This window comes from Paroedura picta, chromosome 6 (assembly GCF_049243985.1).
Source record: "Paroedura picta isolate Pp20150507F chromosome 6, Ppicta_v3.0, whole genome shotgun sequence".
NCBI lineage: Eukaryota > Metazoa > Chordata > Lepidosauria > Squamata > Gekkonidae > Paroedura > Paroedura picta.
The window spans coordinates 24,991,204-25,011,933 of NC_135374.1; the positions used below are offsets into that span (position 1 = coordinate 24,991,204).

A 20,730-nucleotide genomic window follows, 5' to 3' on the forward strand; every position below is an offset into this window, starting at 1 on the left:
AGTTCTGCCCACCTCCCCCCCCCCTTCTCCCTCGCTTAGAGGAGCGGAAACGCAAAGCGCGAGCGAAGACTTCGCCCGGCTGCCATTTTCCCTCCTCGCTCCCTCGCTCGCGCGCCCGCAGCCCCGCCTCAGCCGGGAGAGGGAGGAGCCTGCCGGAGCCCAGGCCGCCGTCGCCCGGGAACAGTGGCAGGCACACGCCGGAAGCTGCGCAAGGCCTCGGCCTGTTCGGACGTCCAGAAGACGTCGCCTGAGGGAGCGGCGTGAGGCGCTGGTTTGTTGCGGCCCGACCTGGCACCGATCCACCGCTCGTGGCTCACGGACAGCCTGCAGGTGAGTAAAGCCAATAACAGTCCGCGGGGGTCGAGCCGGGACCCGGCCGCCGCCTTGCCGGTATTCTTCGGGCATGGGAGAACGGCGCCCTTTCCTGTGCCCGGCTCTGCGGGCCGCTGCCCCCATGGTCGTGCCCGGTTTGCGCCGACTCCCGTGTCGGCCTGGGCGCTGCCGTGTTGCTCGCTGCACGTGGGGCTTGTTTCGGGAGGCTTCTTTGGCCGGCTTCGCACATGGCGCATGTTTTCTAGGAAGCCGACATTGGCCATGTGCGATGAGTCTCCCTGCGTGTCATTCTTCCCCAGGCGCGCCCGACTGAACGAGCGTGGAAATACCTTCTGGGTGGGATTTTCACTGAGCGTGGCTCTGGCCCCATGGAAGCCTACGGGACTGGAGGGTTTGCTCCACGGAGGCCAGATCCAAGGTTGGCGGCGGGCTTAAATCCTATGAGGACTTCTAGAAGGGTGCAAGGCTGTTCCCTGGGATCAGATCTTGAACTCAGTAGGATTTAACAGATGAGCATCAGAAAGCCTATGCCTGCTATGCAAATTTAGAAAGTCATTGGAGCCAATTCAGTCACAACATTCATTAAACCTATATATTCGTTTAGGTTTCCTTCTCGAAGCTGGCAATTTTAATCTGTCCTTTTGGCTTTGTGGGTTATTCTGTTTTACACAAATTATATCTGCTGTTGGTTTCCAAAATAAAACATGAATTAAACCAAGAGTAAGTAACGATAATTAAAATCCAGAAATCACTGTGGTGAAATACAGTTGTGAGGGGATGTATAATTTATACAAGATCTAACATAATCAAAAAAGTCTTCACTTTTGATAGCTATGCACTTCACTTGTTGGAACCTTAGCTGAGGTTCTTAGTCCTAGTTGCTGTATAATTCGTATGGTATGTGTGTGTACATACTTGAGATGAGTTCTTTACTTTCCTGATATACAAAGGTTTCATTCTGGTAATGATGGAGCCTTCTTCTAGTTTAAGAAGTCTTGCTTCGGTGTATGAACTGTATTATACTGATGTAAAGGCCCTTGAACCACTGGAACATTATGCCATCAGCTGAATATGTACACTGCTTTTTCCCAATGAGGACCCACAGTGGTTTAAACTTTACATCATTCTCCTCTGCTTCATTTTATCCTAATAACAATCCAGTGAGATAGAGTAGCCTGAGGGTGTTATTGGTCCTGGGTTGCCCATTAATCTTCAGTTGCAGAGTGGGGAGTCATACTTGGGTCTCCCAGATCCTCATTTAACAGTCTGACCACTAGACAACACTGGCTCTATTTTCAGTTCAACCCAAGGTGAAAGGCCAATGGATTTTTATTCTTTCAGTATCCAGGATCCTAAACTGCTAACATGCTTTTTTGTTGTTCCATTAATCGTCATGAGTAGGGAATTAGATGGTAGTAATTCAGTTTTAACTAACATTTTGAAAGTGCTATTCTGTGTCTGTTTACTTAGATGTAAGTTTCTGTTCTTGTATTTGTCATCAGACAGCATCCTATTCAAGTTTCCCTTCTGAGTCCCGCATTGTCAAAATGCAGCATGATGAATTTTGTTTCTTGGATTAATATAAATCCATTGAGTTCTGGCTCCTAATAACACATAAACACTGTGCATCTTGATATTGTGGCATGAGTTGAAAAGATATATAAAAGGTAGTATAGCCATTTGTAATTCTGAACTACCCTGAGAGGTTCCCCACCCCCATAAATCACTGCAGTCTTTATCATAATAATCCTAATAAATAAAACTAGCCTCTCCTTCCAATACAACTGAGGGCAGGTGACATCATTAAATCATTAATGTTTTTCATTAAATCATTAATGTTTTTAATACCTTAAAACATAACATCATCTAATTCCCCCTATCTAATACATAGCAGATTCTATACATACAAGCTTTTTCTCACACACATGGAAATGTACTCTTGATGTAGAGTGAGGCAGAAGCTGAGAGTGGTGGCCTCAGATAATACATATTTTAGAAGGTGGGCTCCAAACCAGATACTTTAGAAACACTAGTTGGAGCTACACCAAACAGATTTTTCTTTGCCACCCAGCAAGCCTTTATATTTTGATCTTATACAGGAGAGCATTTCACACAATATATTGACCACTGTGGAAGACCCCTGGGGGTCGAAATGTCTTTGGTCTGTTCTACCGTGTGCAGTTAGATATGTATTGTTTTAACTTTGTTTTTAATATATTATTTGTTTTGCACCTGGAAACTATCAGGGGTCAAGGTGTACACATGAATAATATATTAAGGTGACACACACACACACCCTCCCATGAATAGATCACAGTGCCCAAGAGTTGTGAGCTGACACCCATTGGATTTTAATTCAGTATTATTATTTTTTAAAACACCATCAAAATGTACTCCCAGTTTTTGGATACAAGAAATTTATGTAAAATCATTAACCTTGTAATGAGTTTCTTAGACTGAATGTCCTTGGTTGAAAGATAAGTATCGCTTGAATGGCATGTCAGCAAGTTGTGATTTAAAAGGCAAAATTCAAATGAGTTTTTAATATACTTAATAGGGATTTTTAATGCAGAAAAAAATTGGAAATTTGGGGAGGTTATTGAAATATATGTAATACTGCCTTTTTGTCAAACCTTAACTTGTTTAAGTAGTTGAATAAATTGAAGTGCATCACTTATAGCTTTTATAGCTTAGAATGTAGTGATATATTATGTATGGTTTGCTTTTGGTGGTGGTTCAGAGGCTGTAGTTCATGGAGAGGATTTCAGTCTGCTTCCTGATAAGAGGTAGGTTACCAGTGCTGCTTGGTTTGCAGTAATTCTGTAAGATTGTAGGCAAATCCAGTATCATTGATTTATTATGCAATTTTTTAAACAGTTGTAATCATATATACCTAACAAAAAGTTTGCTTCCTATAGTATTCTCCAATATCAGTTTCACAGGCCATTCAAAGTTATGCTATCCCAAACCTGTCAATTTTGGTGGGTTTATTCTGAAGTAACTATTGAATTGCACTGTGAAAGACCCAGAATTGAAATTTCTTTCCCTCCTTTGGAATAGTGGAGATGAAATAATGAAATCTTGGACCATGTTGTTGTGAATTTGATTATGATCTGCTTTAGATTTAGATTTGAGTGTTCTTGTTCTCTGATGCTTATGCAAAAGAGACTGAAGCACTATGGCATGTTTGTGGAGTGTTGGGAAGAATTTTAGCAAGCTCCCTGTAAGCCACCATATATCTTCCCTAAATGATGTTGCTTCCTCATAGAAACAGGTGCATAATTTTAATGGACTACAAGAGGAAAATAGCCCAAATTTGGGCCTCCTCAGTAGATACTAGCTAGGTTATAACGTACTTTCTGTTAATTGTGTTAGCCTGGCTATTAGTATAAAGTAATGCATTTCCAACCAGCACTCCTGGCTTCACTATAGTTAGATTTCGTCTCATTGTATCTAAATCAAATAACTATGTATGATACAGTTGGGCATATGCCAGAGGTCTTCTGACTAACCTGGATGCTTCCATATTGGACATTCACCTTAGGTTGAGATCTGCCCCGTATTGTATTATGTCTTTGCATCTCTCCATAGATACGGATGCTGCTCGGCTGACATTGTATAGCATTTGTGTTACCACCTTCCCTTATTTCTGCCACAAGTACTTTACAGATGGCTGTGTAGAAAAATATTCAGGACCCGTTGAGACTAGGATCAAGTCTGCTGATAGCAAATACGAATTTCCAGTTCATTGCTTTACATCCATGTGGTGGTTATTAAGGCTGTTGTACCTGTACATCTTTCTGTTGTGCACACTTCCTCATCTTGACTCAAATCTTCTTTTTCTTCCCCTCCCAACCCTTTCTTCATTAATGTGCTTTCTTAAAATTCTGATTGATTGGAATGCTGATATAATTTTTTCTATTCACTTCTTATTTTTCAGGCTATATGGAAAAAAATCCTTAAGACTTGAAAATGTTACAAGTGACATGATAATTTAGCCAGTGCCTCAGAATGATGGATTACCAGAAGATTGGAAATGGTTTACAAGTGGCTGGTATAGGGGCATCTGCACTCCACATGGTGGGGTATTTGGGAAAAGTCAGTTCTCTTTCACATTGTGCAAAGTTCTTTTTTTCCTCTCAATGTTGGGAGAATTTTTTCTTTCTATCAGTGTACTTTTACTATTTGGCCTTTATTTTTTTTAAATTGTAAAATTATTTTTCCACGGAAATCTATTAAAATGGTGAAAGATTTATGCTTATGGAGATGTGGTATATCTAATGCTGGGTATATTTTAGAGTTCAGGATGACAGTAAAGCATGGGTTTCTAGGTGGAATTTAAATGAACACTTGATCAATGTAAGAACAATTACTTATAACATTGTTTGCTCAAATATCTCTCTGATATTTTATTTACTTTGTTCTTAAGCTGTCTAGTTTAATTGTGAGGTGCATAAATGACTTACATGATATGAAAGTCATTTTGCAATGTTTTGGTTGGCCTCGCCACAATAACATATTTAATGTATGTTTTACATCATTTTAGGACTCAAAATCTGCTGAAATAATCCCAGATGGACACTGCCCCCTTTGCAAAAAGAAAGGTCTGGTGCAAGTTTTAAGAACATATCGCATTAGTTTTCAAGAGTCTGTTATCTTCTGTGAAAATCCTCAGGTATGTGGGCATGGCTTTCATTGCTGAGGTCACGATGCTAGGAACACGTTACTGGGAGTAAGCTCCAGTTCATAAAATTGGACTTTCTTCAGAGCAGACCTGTTTAAGATTATACTTAGTTGGGCTTTGTCTTAACACTTCAATCTCATTATTTGTGGTTTCTTACCAAATGGTTTCCATACTTAGGAGTAGTAGGTCATCGGGGGTGGAGCAATTTGGAAATATATTGATCTGTATGCGCCTACCAAATAAGTTTCAACAAGAATGAGCTTTGCCTCATTTCACTTTATCAATAAACTGCTGTTGCTGTAATGCCAAGTCTGTTTCTTTGAGGTCAGTTGGAGACATGACAAATACCAAATCTGAGAACATAGAATGATTTAATGTAAGAACCTTTGGCAAACCCTTTCTGCTGGACTGACATGTACACCTGCTCTTTGAGTCCACTTGTGTTTCAGAGGCACATTCACTCAGTTTCTCACACTGCATAGCCACTGCTCTCCTCCTCTGTTCATGTTCTTAATAAATTGCAAAATCTGGTTTTGAGATACTCTGTGCAGCTTGTTGTGTTTACAATGCTGATAGGTATAAAAATTACGTTCTATTTTTAGCTATTGATTGATGTTAATTTTACACAAAGTGTAGTTTAAACTGCAGGGCATAAAAGTTTGCAGTAACTAAGTTCCTCATATGTTTGGGAATGCATAAGGATGGGTGTTGAGCTCCTGTATGCTTGTGTCATAAATAACGAGAGGTCTATATGGCCCTGAAAGAGGAGGGGATGCCATTTTCTGGAGTTTCAGCACTTCAGAGGGATTTCCCCTCAAATCTTAGATATGAGAAAATAGGCTTCTCTGCTCCTAACTTTTTCTTACCTTTTATCATATCAGCCTGTGAAACACGGTGAGGGCAGAGCCTCTGCAGTTCCTATGGACTTATGAGAAATGAGCCTGTGGAGAAAGCTTCAGTAATTTTGACAGTAAAAATAGATTAATCCATGGGAAGGAACAGACTGTGGGACTGCAAGTAGCATGGCCTGTTCACTATTTGATCCAGTTCTGGAAGATGAAGCTCGGAATTTCATTTCCGATTCCTCACGTACAAAAATGAAAGGGTAAAAATAACAAGCCTATTGATGCTCAGAGAAATAGCATGTATAAGATTTAATACCATCCAAAAACTAAAGAGAAGAAAAACTCGTACATTCTTGAGTGGAGATTATTATCTTCCGTAGTAGCACCTTTGGCTCTTTAGAGAGGTCATAATCGGCGTATGATTTCTCAGTGCTTAAAAAATATCTTTTTAAAATTAAAAAGCCAATTGGGATTTTTTGTTTTTGATTGGATGCTTAATTCTTACAGCTAAGGATTTCATATATAGTCCTTCATTTCTTTGTAATGGACATCTGTATTTTATTTATCAAATTGCTGTTCTAACATCTTGCATTTAGATACTTTTTTTTTTTTGTTTTTTGCAGTGCATCTATCCCCTGGGATTTGAATCACTAAGTAACATTATACTTCCCATTGATCCAAAAGATTCATCTCAGGGCATTTGCAGGAAAAGAAAGTTCTTTGAAACAGGCTTGGTAACCACTTCCTCTGAATCCTCCTCAAAACCAAATCTTGTTCCCAGGTGTAATGGAGAGAATCTGCTTGGAACTCATTCAAAACAACCCGATTGTTCATCAGCAACTCAGCCTAATTTTAATAATGCAGTGGAAACTCCACATCAGAAAATGGAAGCACAAGAACATTCACCAGATACCTTAATGGTGCAGAAACAGAGTTTATCGAATTCTGAATCATGTTCATCAGTGTCTAAAGACAACACATTTCAGTCAGAGCCAAGGTGGCTTCAGTGGAGGAATGTGCATGCTCTCTGCTGGTTAGATTGCATTCTTTCAATACTAGTAAATTTAGAAACACTGAAAATAATCTTGGCAGGATCTGTCTCAGAAAACTTATCAGTAATCCACAGACTGCTTGCAACGTACAACCGGGCAACTGCACTTGTGAATAATTGCCAAAGAGGTAGCACAGACACAGGTATTTTGTTTCTTTTGCTATAATCAAGTCATTTTGTGTTCACAGAAATTTTGTGAGATGCATAGACAGTTGAGCCTATAAAATAAAAATTGTCGTACTTGTAATAACGTCGATCCAGGCTCTGCATTCCCACTCTTTACTCCTTCCTTCAACAATGAATTTGTGTGTTTGGGTATACATGCTATTGTTTCAATGCTAGAACACAGTTCAGCTGTCAGTTTTGCGAGCTATCAGTGTGATCAGCTGTCAGTTTTGGATTGTAATACAGCCTTTGCAAAAAGCCACCTCTGTTGCTTCCTAGTTAACAGCTTTCAGTGTAGTGTTCATTTCTACCTTCATAAACTCTTATGTACCCAAACAAGTACATGTTAGCCATATCATTTCTTTCCTTCTGATGTCATTGCTTTACCCATGGTTGACATGTAGGCAGCTGTTATGTATGACAGCTAAAGTAGTCTCTTCCACCTGTGCAATGCAGTGGTATCAGTTCAGTCATTTGCATGGAGTTTGATGCACAAGAGTTGTGCCTTCAGGATACATTTTCTGCATTGGTTTGTCTGCTAAGAAACCCCTAGACACTTTCCAAAGTACTCCCAGCACACTAGGTTGGATCTGGGGAAACGTTCCAGTGCATGTGCATGGTTTAAGTGGAGTGTTAGCCAGACTGCTGTTATTCCATGGAAAGTGCACTCTAAGATGTACTCAGCACTTCCCTCTGGCTGAATGTTGCAAGGGAAGATGAGTGGTGATGGCATGCTGCTTTTCAGGAACATTTTTCAGGTCTTGCCAATCTTGCAGGGGGAGCCAGAGGATTCCCCAGAGAGCAGTTCGAAAAGCACTTTTGGAGAACAAAGTCCTCAGGATTGGCTGTGGCCAGAGACACTAGCTGACAGAGTGGTTTATGCAACTGAGCTTTGGTTAGATGATTTGAAGGTTGTTGGCATGCTTTAGTTAAGCAGCAAGCCCATCTGCAGTATGCTTGTTCACGTGACTGTACACTGCAAAACGAGCGTTGGAATTTCATTTGTTAAGTAGTATGCAGTGATTACAAGTTAGGAAAAGGCCTTTCTTGGAGAGTCTTGTGTTGATTGATCATATTACTTCATGCAGGTGAACTCACTTCAGAGGTTCCTGGAGATGTTCTGTCAAGAGCTGAATCACACCTAAACAAAATCAGAAATACGGTTTTTGCACAACTTCAGCCTCGGCTTAAGTGTACATTGGGTAAGTAACTTCATCGGTATTCAGTTTTAATTTTGGGCTTTATAAGCTCCTGGCATTAGAGTTGCCAGTTCTCCTGCTATGGTGGGAGACCTCCTATCCCCAAGGTTGGAGAAAACGCAGCATTCCCAGGTTGCCGCAGCATCTCTTCTAGTTACATAATGAAATTACATTGTGATACTCCAGGAATTTCCAGTTTTTTACCATAGAAATTGTGAAAAATTCCTAGAGCATTACCACTTCTGGGTAGTAACCAGGAGATATAAAAAGGTCGTAACACAGGTAGCTTTAGACAGAGTAAGGAAAACAATATAGAGCAGGTGATCAAATTGTCTTCCTCAGCCATGGATATAGTTAGAGGGATGTGATGGGGGGCTCCAGGAAAAGAGGCACAGGGGGAGGGCTTTTGAATAGAGTTAGGGGTCGCTGATCAGTTATGCTAAGTAGCATTACCAAAGCTTTCTACTGGTTAGGTTGTACATTCAGGTAGTATATTGTACTTCCAAATATGTAATCCACCTTTTTTCAGTCTCTGATACATTTCCTTTTTCTCTAGTTTGTTAAAAAAATTATTTATGAGTCCAGTGAGACTCATTCTTCAGAGTTATGTGCTGAAACAGTACGTTGCTCACTCGCTGTTCCTCTTTGGTGTATCCATTAGCTGGAAAGCATTTTTCATTGTTAATAGCTTCAGTTAAGATTTTGGTTACAGTAATCTAATGCAATTGAGCATTTTTAGCTGGGTTTTTTTGCAATTGATTACTCAAAGAGCATGCATTCCCCCTCTATCTACATGTATCAGGAGCATGAAGCTTTGAATAATCCTGCCATTAATTCATGATTCATAAACTCTATACCTACAGTGTGGCTGTGTATTAGTAAATAACCTTTGGTTTTAGGTTTAATTTGACAGAGTAGCATTATATGATATTAATCACCTTATGTGCGGTGTTTTTATTGTTGTATTTTTCCCTTCATAGGTAGGGAGGAAAGCCCAGTGTTTGCATTCCCACTACTTTTACAGAATGATCCTCAAATAGAGAAACTTTTTCTCCATTCGTTTTCTTGGAAGTTTGAATGTTTACATTGTGGTCACCAGGTCAATGACAGGTGGGTTTCTGCAAAAGATTTGTTTTCCCCCCTCCTTTAGTAGAGTTGGTGAAATGTTAATATTCATGACAGTATGGGTTTCTTTTCTTTGGTGAACATGCAGGAATGATGAGATGTTCAGTGTCTTTGTTTAACTTATAGAGCATTTCAGAGCTTAGCTTGAAGTTCTGGGTTTGTTTCAGGAGTTAGCGCCAAGAAAAGCTGTACTTTCAGGATTGTCAATCAGGATTTATCACACTGATGGCTTATAATAGTATGCAGACTAAAGTAAAACACTACGTTTTACTTTATGCTACCTATGGTACAAAATATAACAATTGATAAAACAGTAAGGTCAATGAATATAACCTTTTGGATGTACCCCATTCTGTCTGATTCTATTTTTGGCTTCCTTCAGGTCTTGGAGCTTAATATCTCCTCTTTGGAACCCTCTGTCAATAGCCATTTGCCATTCTAAAAAGCCAGTGCACTTAGACTGCAATAGACTTCCACCAGCCCAAAAGGCAGTTTTTGCCAAATCCCTCCTCCACTGCTGGCCTCCATTTTGCCTTCATTCTCTTTCCCAGGGGTCCACAAGCTCTGGCATGATTTAGGAATACTGCAGAAGAAAGGGAGAAAGCCATAAGGGCCTCTCTACTTGTCCCTGATAAGATTTACCCTGTGAATGTGGGTGCATGTGGGAGAAGCAAGCACACAGCCCTGGATACCTTTTGATGTTTTTGTTTCATCTGGATGTACAAAGAATTTCAAGCTTGCCATTCACCCCTTAAGGAGTACGTCAGTTGGGGAAGGAAGGGGGCTTTTTTTTTTTGCCTATAAACTGCTGGTATCTTTGAAATATCTGCTCTCTATTGTCAGTTCTTTGCAAAGATCCCAAATTGGGTAGAAGTAGCTAAACCACCTTGCAGATATAGTACAAAGGAGTTTTTGTTCCTGCCTTTTTCCAGGGCTGCCTCATAGAACTCATGTGCTTCAGTGCAGTGTTCAATATATCATCATTAAAACAATTAGCATTTATACAACTTTTTTTTCTCACAGTTGATGTATGGTGACTCCGTAGGGCTTTCAGGGCAAGAGGTGTTCTGAGGTAGTTTGCCATAGCCTGCTTCCACATCACTACCTTGATATTGGTGGCCTGCCATCCATATAATGACATGGGCTTACCCTGCTTAGCTTCTAAGATCTGACAAGGTGGCACTAGCACAGCTCTGCAGGGCATACAAGACAGAGCTCTTCCACCAGGCTTCTTGTTGGGGCCAATGAAAGGTGAACATCAAACTTCCATTGGGCCCAACGTCCCCATACACTAATATCCACCTCCAGCTATGAGAGATCCAGACCACAGTCTGTCTTGGCAGATGGCAGTGGTTTGATTCTGTGAATGTTGATGCTGAATACTTTCCCAACTAGAAGAAGAAGAAGAAGAGTTGGTTCTTATATGCCGCTTTTCCCTACCCGAAGGAGGTTCTAAGCGGCTTACAGTCGCCTTCCCATTCCTCTCCCCACAACAGACACTCTGTGGGGTGGGTGAGGCTGAGAGAGCCCTGATATCACTACTCGGTCAGAACAGTTTTATCAGTGCCGTGGCGAGCCCAAGGTCACCCAGCTGGTTGCATGTGGGGGAGTGGAGAATCGAACCTGGCATACCAGATTAGAAGTCCACACTCCTAACCACTACACCAAACTGGCTCTCAAGTAGTTTTATTTTAAACAGTTATTTAAAACTTTTAAATTATTTTACCATTTTTACTTGTGTGTTTTCACTATATTTATTATTCTATTTATATACCAGCCTCCCTTTGCTATAAAATAGTTATAAGTATATATTATGTTGTGCACCATGCAGAGCCAGTTTACCGGGTTCGGCGGTATAGAAATCACCAAATAGATAAATCAATCAAGGGATGCTCCGTATATATTAAAATATGTAGCATCACTTACAGGAATCTGTGCCCGGTTACCTGAAGAGGAAAAGAAAATCTGTTGTGTTAATGATGCATAAGCTAGCTGAGAAATTATATAGTATTTCTGAAGTATTTCCTGTACAATAATTACATTATCTCATTGTAATCTAGGGCTGCCAATTCTAGTTTGGGAAATTTCTGGAGAGGATGGAATTTTAGGGAAGGAGATCAGTGGCACTATGATGTCACTCTAGGACACAATTTCTCCTGGAAAGTTCACTTTCCAGACCTGATGTTTCCTTCAGGGGAACTGAGCACTGTAGTCTGGATATCAGTTGTAATTCTGGGAGAATACTGGGTCTTATTCGGTGGTTGGTAACCCTACTGAATTGAACCTCCTGTGGTGCAGAGTGGTAAGGCAGCAGACATGCTGTCTGAAGCTCTGCCCATCAGGCTGGGAGTTCAATCCCAGCAGCTGGCTCAAGGTTGACTCAGCCTTCCATCCTTCTGAGGTTGGTAAAATGAGTACTCAGTTTGGGGGGGGGTAAAATGGTAATGACTGGGGAAGGCACTGGCAAACCACCCCATATTGAGCCTGCCAAGAAAACGCTAGAGGGTGTCACCCCAAGGGTCAGACATGACCCAGTGCTTGTACAGGGGATACCTTTACCTTTAACCCTACAGTAATCTTCTATCATTTAACATCCTGTTTTTGGTGTCCAGAGCAATTGAAGTAAATACAGGTAGTGAGTGGAAGAACGCTGCTGCATTGTGTGACAGTTTCTAAAAGGGATACAGCAAAGAATTACAGATTCTAGGCAGCCTCAGAAGGAATTCACAACTGATTTTTGCTTGTTGAATCGCACAGATGGTAGAACAATTCTGAATTTGAACTATTCAATCTAGTGTTTTTTTTTTCCTGGCCATCCCAAGTTAATGTTGATGTTTTGCTTTACAAGGCATATTTATACAACTCTGGATTAACACTTGTCTTTTCTCATTTCAGGTGTCAGAAGATCTTAACAACATTTACAAATATAATCCCAGAATGGCACCCACTAAATGCTGTTCATGTTGTTCCTTGCAATAACTGTAATCACAGAACTCAAAGAAGAAAAATGGTTCTGGAAAAGTAGGCATGACTCCTGTTTAAGTTCTGAATTGAGCAAAGCTGTATCAGGGATTGGCAAATAGTCAGCACTTACTGATTATAACCAGTGGTTTAGGCATACCCCCCCAAAAAAAATCTCTGTCACTCACTCACACATGGAGGAAAGAGGTGGGGCGCCCGTGGGACATCTTGAATGGGCTTTAGCTGTTTTTAATTTTTTGAATTACCAGTTTTAATTGTGTGCGTCATTTAATATTTTGTCATCTTCCCTGGATCCTGATTGTCTCTGGGAAAATGCACAATGTGGAAACACCCTTAAAACATGCATTAAAGGTAAACATTTCCAGTGTGTCACAAAAATAAAATTCCAGTGTCATAACGTATAACTATTAATACATACAAAAGGACTATCAAACTGCAGGCTGCCTCCAACCAATTTGGTATGAAATTCTCTGAGGTTTTGTAAAGCATTTGTGAGAGCAGTGATACACAAAGCTGCTATTCCGCTTTCATGATGTGAATAATTTAATTCTAAAACTGCAATTTATTGTGTCTTCCGTGGCAGGGTCCCCTCGATACTTATGATGCACTTTGTGGAAGGATTGCCTCATAATGACCTGATGACGTATTCATTTCAGTTTAAAGAGGATTCCTATTGGATAACAGCTGTGGTTCAGTATCTGCAGGAGCCTAAGCACTTTGTGGCATGGATCTTTAACTCCGATGGTAATCCAGTGCATTTTGTTCAAACGTTTGCCCTTTTTCTGCATGTGTTAGTACTGGCCACCAGCTCCCAGATTTTCCCATAGTAAGAACCCACAGGACCTGCTACTATCATTGTATTATGGGCCATTGAGAGTCTGCACATGCTTCTCTTTCATTGCGCATAATGTTTTACTCCAGCTTCACAGGCACTATCTTCACAAAGTGCATGGTCAATTCCTTGTTGTGTATTTTGGAGCGCAGTCTCATGGAGCAACCTTTGCAAAAACTTGTATTCACACACCGAGTTGTTTCCCAGGGTGGCCATTGTTATTTTCAGGCTGTGGTCTACCCAATATTGGGTGTCTTTATACCTGTGAAAACAAAGCTTTTTCCTTAAGACCATTTCTCATGGAGGAAGCAGGCCCCACTAGTTTGTAAGAGGAAATGGGCCAACCTTTTGGCATCTGTTGTTGAATAGAATAAGATTCTTTAGTGGCTAAATAAATGTTTTACAGCAGGCATTTATTTGGTTATTTCTCAGATACTCTCTCCTGCCTTCCTCCTTCCAAGCAGGGGTTAAGGTGGCTTACTTATTAAGTCACACACTATGATTTAGAGCAGTGGTCCCCAACCTTTTTATCACCGGGGACCACTCAACACTGGGGACCACTCACTGGGGACCACTCAACGCCTTTTACTGAGGCCCGGTGGGGGGGATAGTTTACTCCTCTACTCTCAACCACTGCCCTAACACTCTCTGATCACTATGGTAATGTTTAAACATCCCTTCAAAATAAGATACAGACACGCCACAACAATGAACATAAGGAACATTTTATTTTCATGGAAATTTTAACTCATGACAATGACAAATCAATGGGAACCCTGATCTTGTTTCTCTGCAACGAGATAGTCCCATCTGTGATGGGACACAATGACACCCAAAGTGTGTTGTAAAGCAGTGGTCCCCAACCTTTTTTAGGCTGGGGACCAGCAGGGCAACTGCCCCGCCCACGCATTGTGCATGTGCGGCCACGCCCGCGCATCTTGCATGCGCGGCCCTGATTCCCTCTCCCCCCCCCCCGCAGTAAGAAGCTTCCCAGGCCGCAAGCTTGCAGCTTGGGAAGTTTTTTACTGCGGGGGAGTGGGGAGAGGGAACCGCGGCCCGGCGCCATGGCCCGCAGGTTGGGGACCACTGTTGTAAAGGGCTGGGGGGGATGAAGTAAAGGGCCGGGGGGGGGAGAAGGCGTCCTTCGGGGCCCAACTCCAATTAGTTGAAGGACCACATGTAGTCTGCGGCCCACAGGTTGGGGATCGCTAATTTAGAGCAATGGAGTCAACAGTTTAAAAACTCAGGAATACCACATCTAAGGCAGGGCAGGGCAAGTTCTTTTTGCAAGTCAGGGTTCTTATAGTTGAGGGAGAACATTTCACCAAGGGCTGAATTTTTCTTCCTGCTTAGCCTCCCTCTCCCCCCCCCCCCAGGTATCTATCAGGTGATGTAATTGGACAGGCTAGTAAAAAATAATTTTTGACACTTAATCCTTGTGAATATGCTTGCTAGACTAACTTCCACAATACTTTCCCACATTAGGAAGTATTGAAAATGCATGGTCTTTGTAATGAAAAGTTCTCTGCAGATGTGAGATAGAGGATTTTGTAACCTGTGGATTTCAAACTCTTCCTCTTGTTCTTTTTAGGAACGTGGCTTGAGTGTGATGACTTACAGGGTCCATACTGCAGTAAACGTGAAAGATTTGGAGTGCCTCCCTCTGAGGTTCACATTGTCATTTGGGAAAGAAAGCCACCACGAGCAAAGGAACTGAATTTGCAGTTGCAAAAAAGAGAAGCTAGAGAAGTTCCTCTTCAGAAAGCAGAGATAAACTCTTCAGGAAAACAGCTAGGGGATGAAGCTGCAGATAATGCTCCTTTACTTTGCCAAGCAGAAGACCTTTTGAAAGCTCATTCCAATGACACACACAACGTAGTTGGCAATGACAAAAGTAATCTGCTTTGGGGATTTGAAAACCTGGCAGACAATGATGAGATAACGTTGACTCTTGTAAACATTACACTTGACTCTAACAGTAAACTACTGGCAGACAGCAAGGTAACAGAGAGCCACCTGGTAGTTGAAACGTCGCAGCAGCAGGATTCAGGTTGGGTTGCAGTGTCTCCAGTGTCAGAAAATACGCATGCTCTTTTGCACAGAGGACAGCCAAGCGATGCAAATACATCTGTTATGCCAGCACTTTCTCCAAGCAATAATAATCATTCACTAGAAACCTCACCAGTTCAAACAGCATCAGCTCAGAGTAACACAAGTCCTGTTCAGGAGAGCAGCAGCTTGGGCCCAGAAAGGCTACAGAGCAATATCAGCAAAACCAATTTACTGTCTAGTGCCCAGGAAATGCCTAGAACTCTGCAGCATACAAGAGAAATGGCAGCCAGGTCCCAGACTCCTGCTTCAAATCGTTCCTCACGATTACCCTGTCAGAACAAAGCAAAACCATTTGTAACCAGTTGGATGAAGGGTCTTCATGGGCAAAGTCCTTTTATGCCTAAAAGTATCTCAGCTAATAATAGAACGGACAGTTCTCAAAAGCCTCTGCAGAAAGAAACTATAGTGAATCCACTAATTAAGGGGCCATCCCACTTTGGTGGCTTCTTAGCTAAGCAGTCCGAGAAAAAACTCAAGAAAGTAGAAAAGAGAGCACTTCCTCCATTACCCTCCCCTCGTGCTGTTCTTCCAAACCACCCTGCAGAGAAACACGTTTTTCTGTGTGAAGGACCTGTAAGCAAGATCCCAGTTGCCTCCACTTTGGATCAACAGGTTCATCACAGTCAAAATCAGGAGGGAGATAAAAACTTGACAGCAGTTAATAATGGTGAGGAGTCAAACACTCATAAAGCACGCCTGTTGCGTAACCAATTACAGCAACTTTGTAAAAAGAAGAAGCTTGCTTTGCAAGAGAAGCAGAGGAGCAGCCAGGTACGAAACAGAAGCTCTCCCAAGAAAAGCATGAAGGAGCAGTTACAGGTTGGATCCCAGGAGGAAAATGATTCCCTAGAGAAATTGTTAAGGGAGCTGCAGCACCACATTGACCTCGAAGAAGGCAAATCTGTGAGATCTCCAGGCACCAGTATGTCTCAGTGCAGCAGTGAGGATATTCTATCTGAGCTGCTTTCTCCTGCTACGACTCTTGCTTCTCCAGAACTTCCTGTAGAAGAAGAATGTAAATACCTAGAAATGGGCAGTTGCAGGATAGAGTCTCCAGTATCTAGCGAGAAAGCAGAGAGTGCACAATACTTAGATCACAATTACTGCAACCCTGAAGTGGAAGGTTTATGTGGGGGTCCTCCAGATATCCTGGTAGATGATTTGCCCCTGGATAAATTTAACTTTGAGAGTCCCATAAAACAAGACATTCTCAAAGAGTTTCCCAGTTCAGAGCTGAATTCAATAATGGATAGTGATGAAGTTGTACATCATTTTGATGAAAGTCTGTTTACTTTGTGAATTGTGTTTTAACAATTTCAGAATTTCCTGTGAATTGGCTTTGAAGCAAAGCATAATTAATTTCCCTGTGTTTCTACTTGAATATTTAAACTGTGAAAGGCTTATGAGAATGTTCTAATCTTAATAAAGTGTTTTTCTTAATCCTTCAAAGCACGCTAGCCAGAAGAGGAAAACTTTTAACCTATTTACACTTTTGTGACCTCTGTTTGATAAACTGTGAAGATCTTAGTTCCTAGACCTGTAAAAGGGTCTCTTTTGATTGTCTGCTTATATGGTAGAATGTTACTGGGAGATATCTATGGCTCTAGTGGGGATGAAGGTGAGCCACATTCATCTAAATCTAAATAAATATGATAGATTGATAAAAACTGACAAGGGCTGAATCCCATCCAGCAATACCTTCCAAGGAACAGTTTACTGGGAACAAGCTCCATGAGGGCTCTTTAAAAAACTTAAATCTTTAGCAGCTGAGCTCCCAAAATAGTTAGCTATCCATGAAAGAAACCATGTTTTCAGAAAACCAGCAGGTGGTTGATATGACACACTTAAAACATACCAAAAGACTGGGGGAGGTGAGTAACCTGTCAGCCTAATTTCCATCTAAAAAAATGGCTGGAAAGCATAATTAAGGGTAGAACTATTTAATATGTTGAGTGGGCCTGCTAAGGAAAACTCAGTTGGAATGTAATTGCAACAAAATAGGTGTTTGTGTATTCGTGCATAATGAGGTACACAATTTTATTCTTACACTGAAAGTCTTGCAAAGGAAATATGTCAAGTGAAATAGCACTGAGGAGTAACTTAGTAGAGGTAAAGGGAAAGTGTGGCTGTTGAATGAACAAGAGAATTTTGGGTTGTTGGAATAAATGCGCTGGCTGAATATATATGGTATAAATACTTATGCCAATAAAGGTATCTGAAACTGAATCTATATGGTATAAATGATATACCATTTATAATCAGTGCATGGGATGAATTTTCGTCCCCCTCTTTAAAAAGTAGATTCATAGAAAAACTCAATTCGTCATGACACTTCAAAAGGAAACCTCCACATTTAAAGGTGGTATGCCTTTGATTACATAGACTCAGTCAAGGGACGTTTCTCTGTTTCAAGGTGTTCAAGAGTCTAGCACTGTCAACAGAATCTGCAAGTAGAAGGAAGTTTGTAAGGAAAGTATCGTAATCCCTGCCATTGCTTAGCTATGGTGCTTTCCCACTTTGAGAAGCCAATGCTGCTATATTTCATAGAATAATCATAGAATCATAGAGTTGGAAGGGACCTCCTGGGTAATCTAGTCCAACCCCCCGCACTATGCAAGACACTCACAACCTTATCATCCACTGTAAACTGCCACCCCTTAAACCTTTACAGAATCAGCCACTCTGTCAGATGGCTATCCATTCTCTGTTTACAAATGTCCAAAGATGGAGAAACCACCACCTAAGAAAGCCTGTTCCACTGAGAAACCGCTCTGTCAGGAACTTCTTCCAGATGTTTATACAGAATTTCTTTAGAATTAATTTCATTCCATCGTTTCTTGTCCATCCCTCTGGGGCAAGAGAGAACAACTTTGCTCTATCCTCTATATCAGTGGTCCCCAACCCCCGGTCTGGGGACCAGTACCGGTCCGTGGAGCAGTCGGTACCGGGCCGCAACTCCTCCTCCTCCTCCTCCCTGGTTGCTGCCTCGGGGGCTACCCTACCACTCCGCCACTGGCTCACCTTTGGTGCTTTCCGGCGGCCACCATGGATAGGGCTCCCCCTTGGCGTGGCACTGCACAGCTGCTGCTGGCAGCGCCCCCCAGCGGACAGCAGGAAATCAGGGTCACCAGCGGGAAAGTAAGTGGAGCGGGAGCTTAGACAGCCGCAGCGACGTCCCTCAGCAAAAGACTACCCCCCCCTCCGGGGTTCAGTAAAATTGTAAAGCGTTGACCGGTTGGGGACCACTGCTCTATATGGCACCCTTTTAAATACTTGAACATGGTTATCAGATCCTCTCTCAGTCGTCTCCTCTCTAGGCTAAACAGACTAAGCTCCCCCAACCGGTCTTCATACGTTTTGGTCTCCAAACCCCATACCATCTTTGTTGCCCTCTGGACCCACTCAAGTTTGTCTACATCCCTCTTCAACTGGGGTGCCCAAAACTGAACACAGTACTCCAAGTGAGGCCAAATCAGAGCAGAGTAAAGCGGTATCATCACCTGTGATCTGGATACGGTATTCCGTTTGATAAGCCCAAAATACCATTTGCCTTTTTAGCCAGAGTCATACTGCTGACTCATGTTCAATGTATGATCTACTAAGACCCCTAGATCCTTTTCACACATGCAACTGCCAAGATTCCCCCATCCTATATTGGTGTAGAGGGTTTTTCCTAGTCCTTTTGTTACAGCCCAGGATGAATTATGAGGTCAGGGCTGAAGAGTGATGGAAAGGGAACTGCCACCATTTCAGAGGCCGTTAACTCTGAATCAGTGATCCCAGCCGCTCACTTGCTTTTTAATTTTTGCCTTTCATTTCAGTTTTAAGAGCACAAAAGTTATTTTCAAGATCTGTAAGAGAAGGACCCTACAGTGCAATGTAACTTTCTCATTAACAACCACTGCTTCAAGAAGCAGTTAGTGTCCTCCCGCCACCCCCCAAGCCAGTCTTCCCCATGGCCTCTTCCTATGCAAGTGCTACCGAAATGTGTGTTATTTTGAAGCATTATGATACATTACCAGACCAACAAGAGCTACTGTGTTTGATCTGTCAAGCCACGTTCACGCAGATTGGTCCATTGCAGAATAGATTTGTAAATTCAGCAATTCCATCTGGAATGCTATTATTAGATATGCAAGCTGAGATGATTTTTAATTACCTGACCTGTGCTGTTCTGCAATTATCTCCTGTTGTTGGTAGAATAGACCTGCACTGGATAGCCTAGGCTAGGGGTAGTCAGCCTGTGGTCCTCCAGATGTTCATGGGCTACAATTCCCATGAGTCCCTGCCAGCAAATGCTGGCAGGGGCTCATGGGAATTGTAGTCCATGGACATCTGGAGGACAACAGGTTGACTACCCCTGGCCTAGGCTAGCCATATCTCATGAAGTCACAGAAGCTACACAGAGTGGGCCTTGGCTTGTATTTGGATAAGTGACCATCAGACAATATGAGGGTCCTGAATTGAGGCCAGGCAATGGTGAGCTAGTTCTAAACACCTCTTGCCTTGAAAACCCTAGGGGCTGATATAAATCAGCTGTGACTCAAGGACAACAACAAAGGATGTGCAAGAACAAATCAGATTTTGTGGTTTTATTCTGATCACGGTTGCAGCTCAATTTACGGGATTCCTCCCCTCCCTCCCCTTTTACCAAACAGTTTGGTATGCTTAATTATGCCACTTCAGGGGGAAGAACTCTACAGCCCTTTCCCCCTGAGAAACGTGTCTACATTAATACTTCAAGTGAATTTTCTCCCTTTATATCCTGCTTTTCTCTGAAATGAAGTGCCTCATTGTAAAAGAATTGCTAATTGCTGATTTCTCCATAAAAGACTCATTTTACTGATGCAAAAAGTATACGAGGTGCACAACTGTTACCCAATTCAGTGTACAGCCTTAACTTGATGGTGCTTTATAAATATTTGGTTCACGGTGGAGCCCTGTGCTTAAAGCCAGTGCATTACTATAATGAATGCAAAAGGAATACGGTCAGCAAGTTTCAAGTCTCCTCATTATAACATTAACTTTACTCACTGTAGCCTTTTCCCCTTATGGAGTGAGGATTTTAAGAGTCGGAAGGGTCCATTAATGTTACCATGTGGTTAAGAGATCTCATGTTTTGAGGGCTTTGCTGTGAATTCAAAATGAATTTTGCTGGTATGCTATGGAATGACATCTCGAGTCTTGTCAAACGGTAACCCGGTGAGTGGACTGAAACGTGCGTATGCTGAGGTCTTCAGAAGAATAAATGCCTATTGAAGAGGCACGACGATGGGTCTAGAAGAAAAACTGCAAGGTGCCGCCAGTACGTTCAGGCTGCAAATAATACTTCGCGGCTCGTGAACTCACGAGACGTGGTAGGTTTCTACAACAGTAAAACCTTACACTTTTCTGCCTAACTT

The 20,730-nt window shown here is 41.9% G+C and overlaps 1 protein-coding gene across 4 annotated transcripts; it reads left to right on the forward strand.

Annotated features, from left to right (window-relative positions):
• Nucleotides 1–80: 80 nt before the first annotated feature.
• On the forward strand, nucleotides 81–16,777 carry USPL1 (ubiquitin specific peptidase like 1). Of its 4 annotated transcripts, XM_077341810.1 has the most exons (10): nucleotides 81–330; nucleotides 3,074–3,119; nucleotides 4,274–4,431; nucleotides 4,880–5,008; nucleotides 6,486–7,056; nucleotides 8,167–8,280; nucleotides 9,258–9,387; nucleotides 12,298–12,423; nucleotides 12,968–13,128; nucleotides 14,808–16,777. In XM_077341810.1, the coding sequence occupies exons 3-10, from the start codon at nucleotides 4,345–4,347 to the stop codon at nucleotides 16,625–16,627; spliced, it is 3,138 nt and encodes a 1,045-aa protein (XP_077197925.1). In that variant the 5' UTR covers nucleotides 81–330; nucleotides 3,074–3,119; nucleotides 4,274–4,344; the 3' UTR covers nucleotides 16,628–16,777. The 4 variants fall into 4 exon arrangements, with proteins under 4 accessions (XP_077197925.1, XP_077197923.1, XP_077197924.1 ...); XM_077341808.1 differs by having other exon boundaries at nucleotides 81–3,119; XM_077341809.1 differs by lacking the exon at nucleotides 3,074–3,119.
• Nucleotides 16,778–20,730: the final 3,953 nt, after the last annotated feature.

What these genes read in the sequence shown, in the direction of transcription:
- USPL1 (XM_077341808.1), top strand. Translation starts at nt 4,345, where the DNA reads ATGATGGATTACCAGAAGATTGGAAATGGTTTACAAGTGGCTGGTATA. An exon ending in AGAAAAATGGTTCTGGAAAA is followed by an intron (nt 12,424 to 12,967) that starts GTAGGCATGACT and finishes CTTCCGTGGCAG; the next exon opens with GGTCCCCTCGATACTTATGA. An exon ending in ATGGATCTTTAACTCCGATG is followed by an intron (nt 13,129 to 14,807) that starts GTAATCCAGTGC and finishes TGTTCTTTTTAG; the next exon opens with GAACGTGGCTTGAGTGTGAT.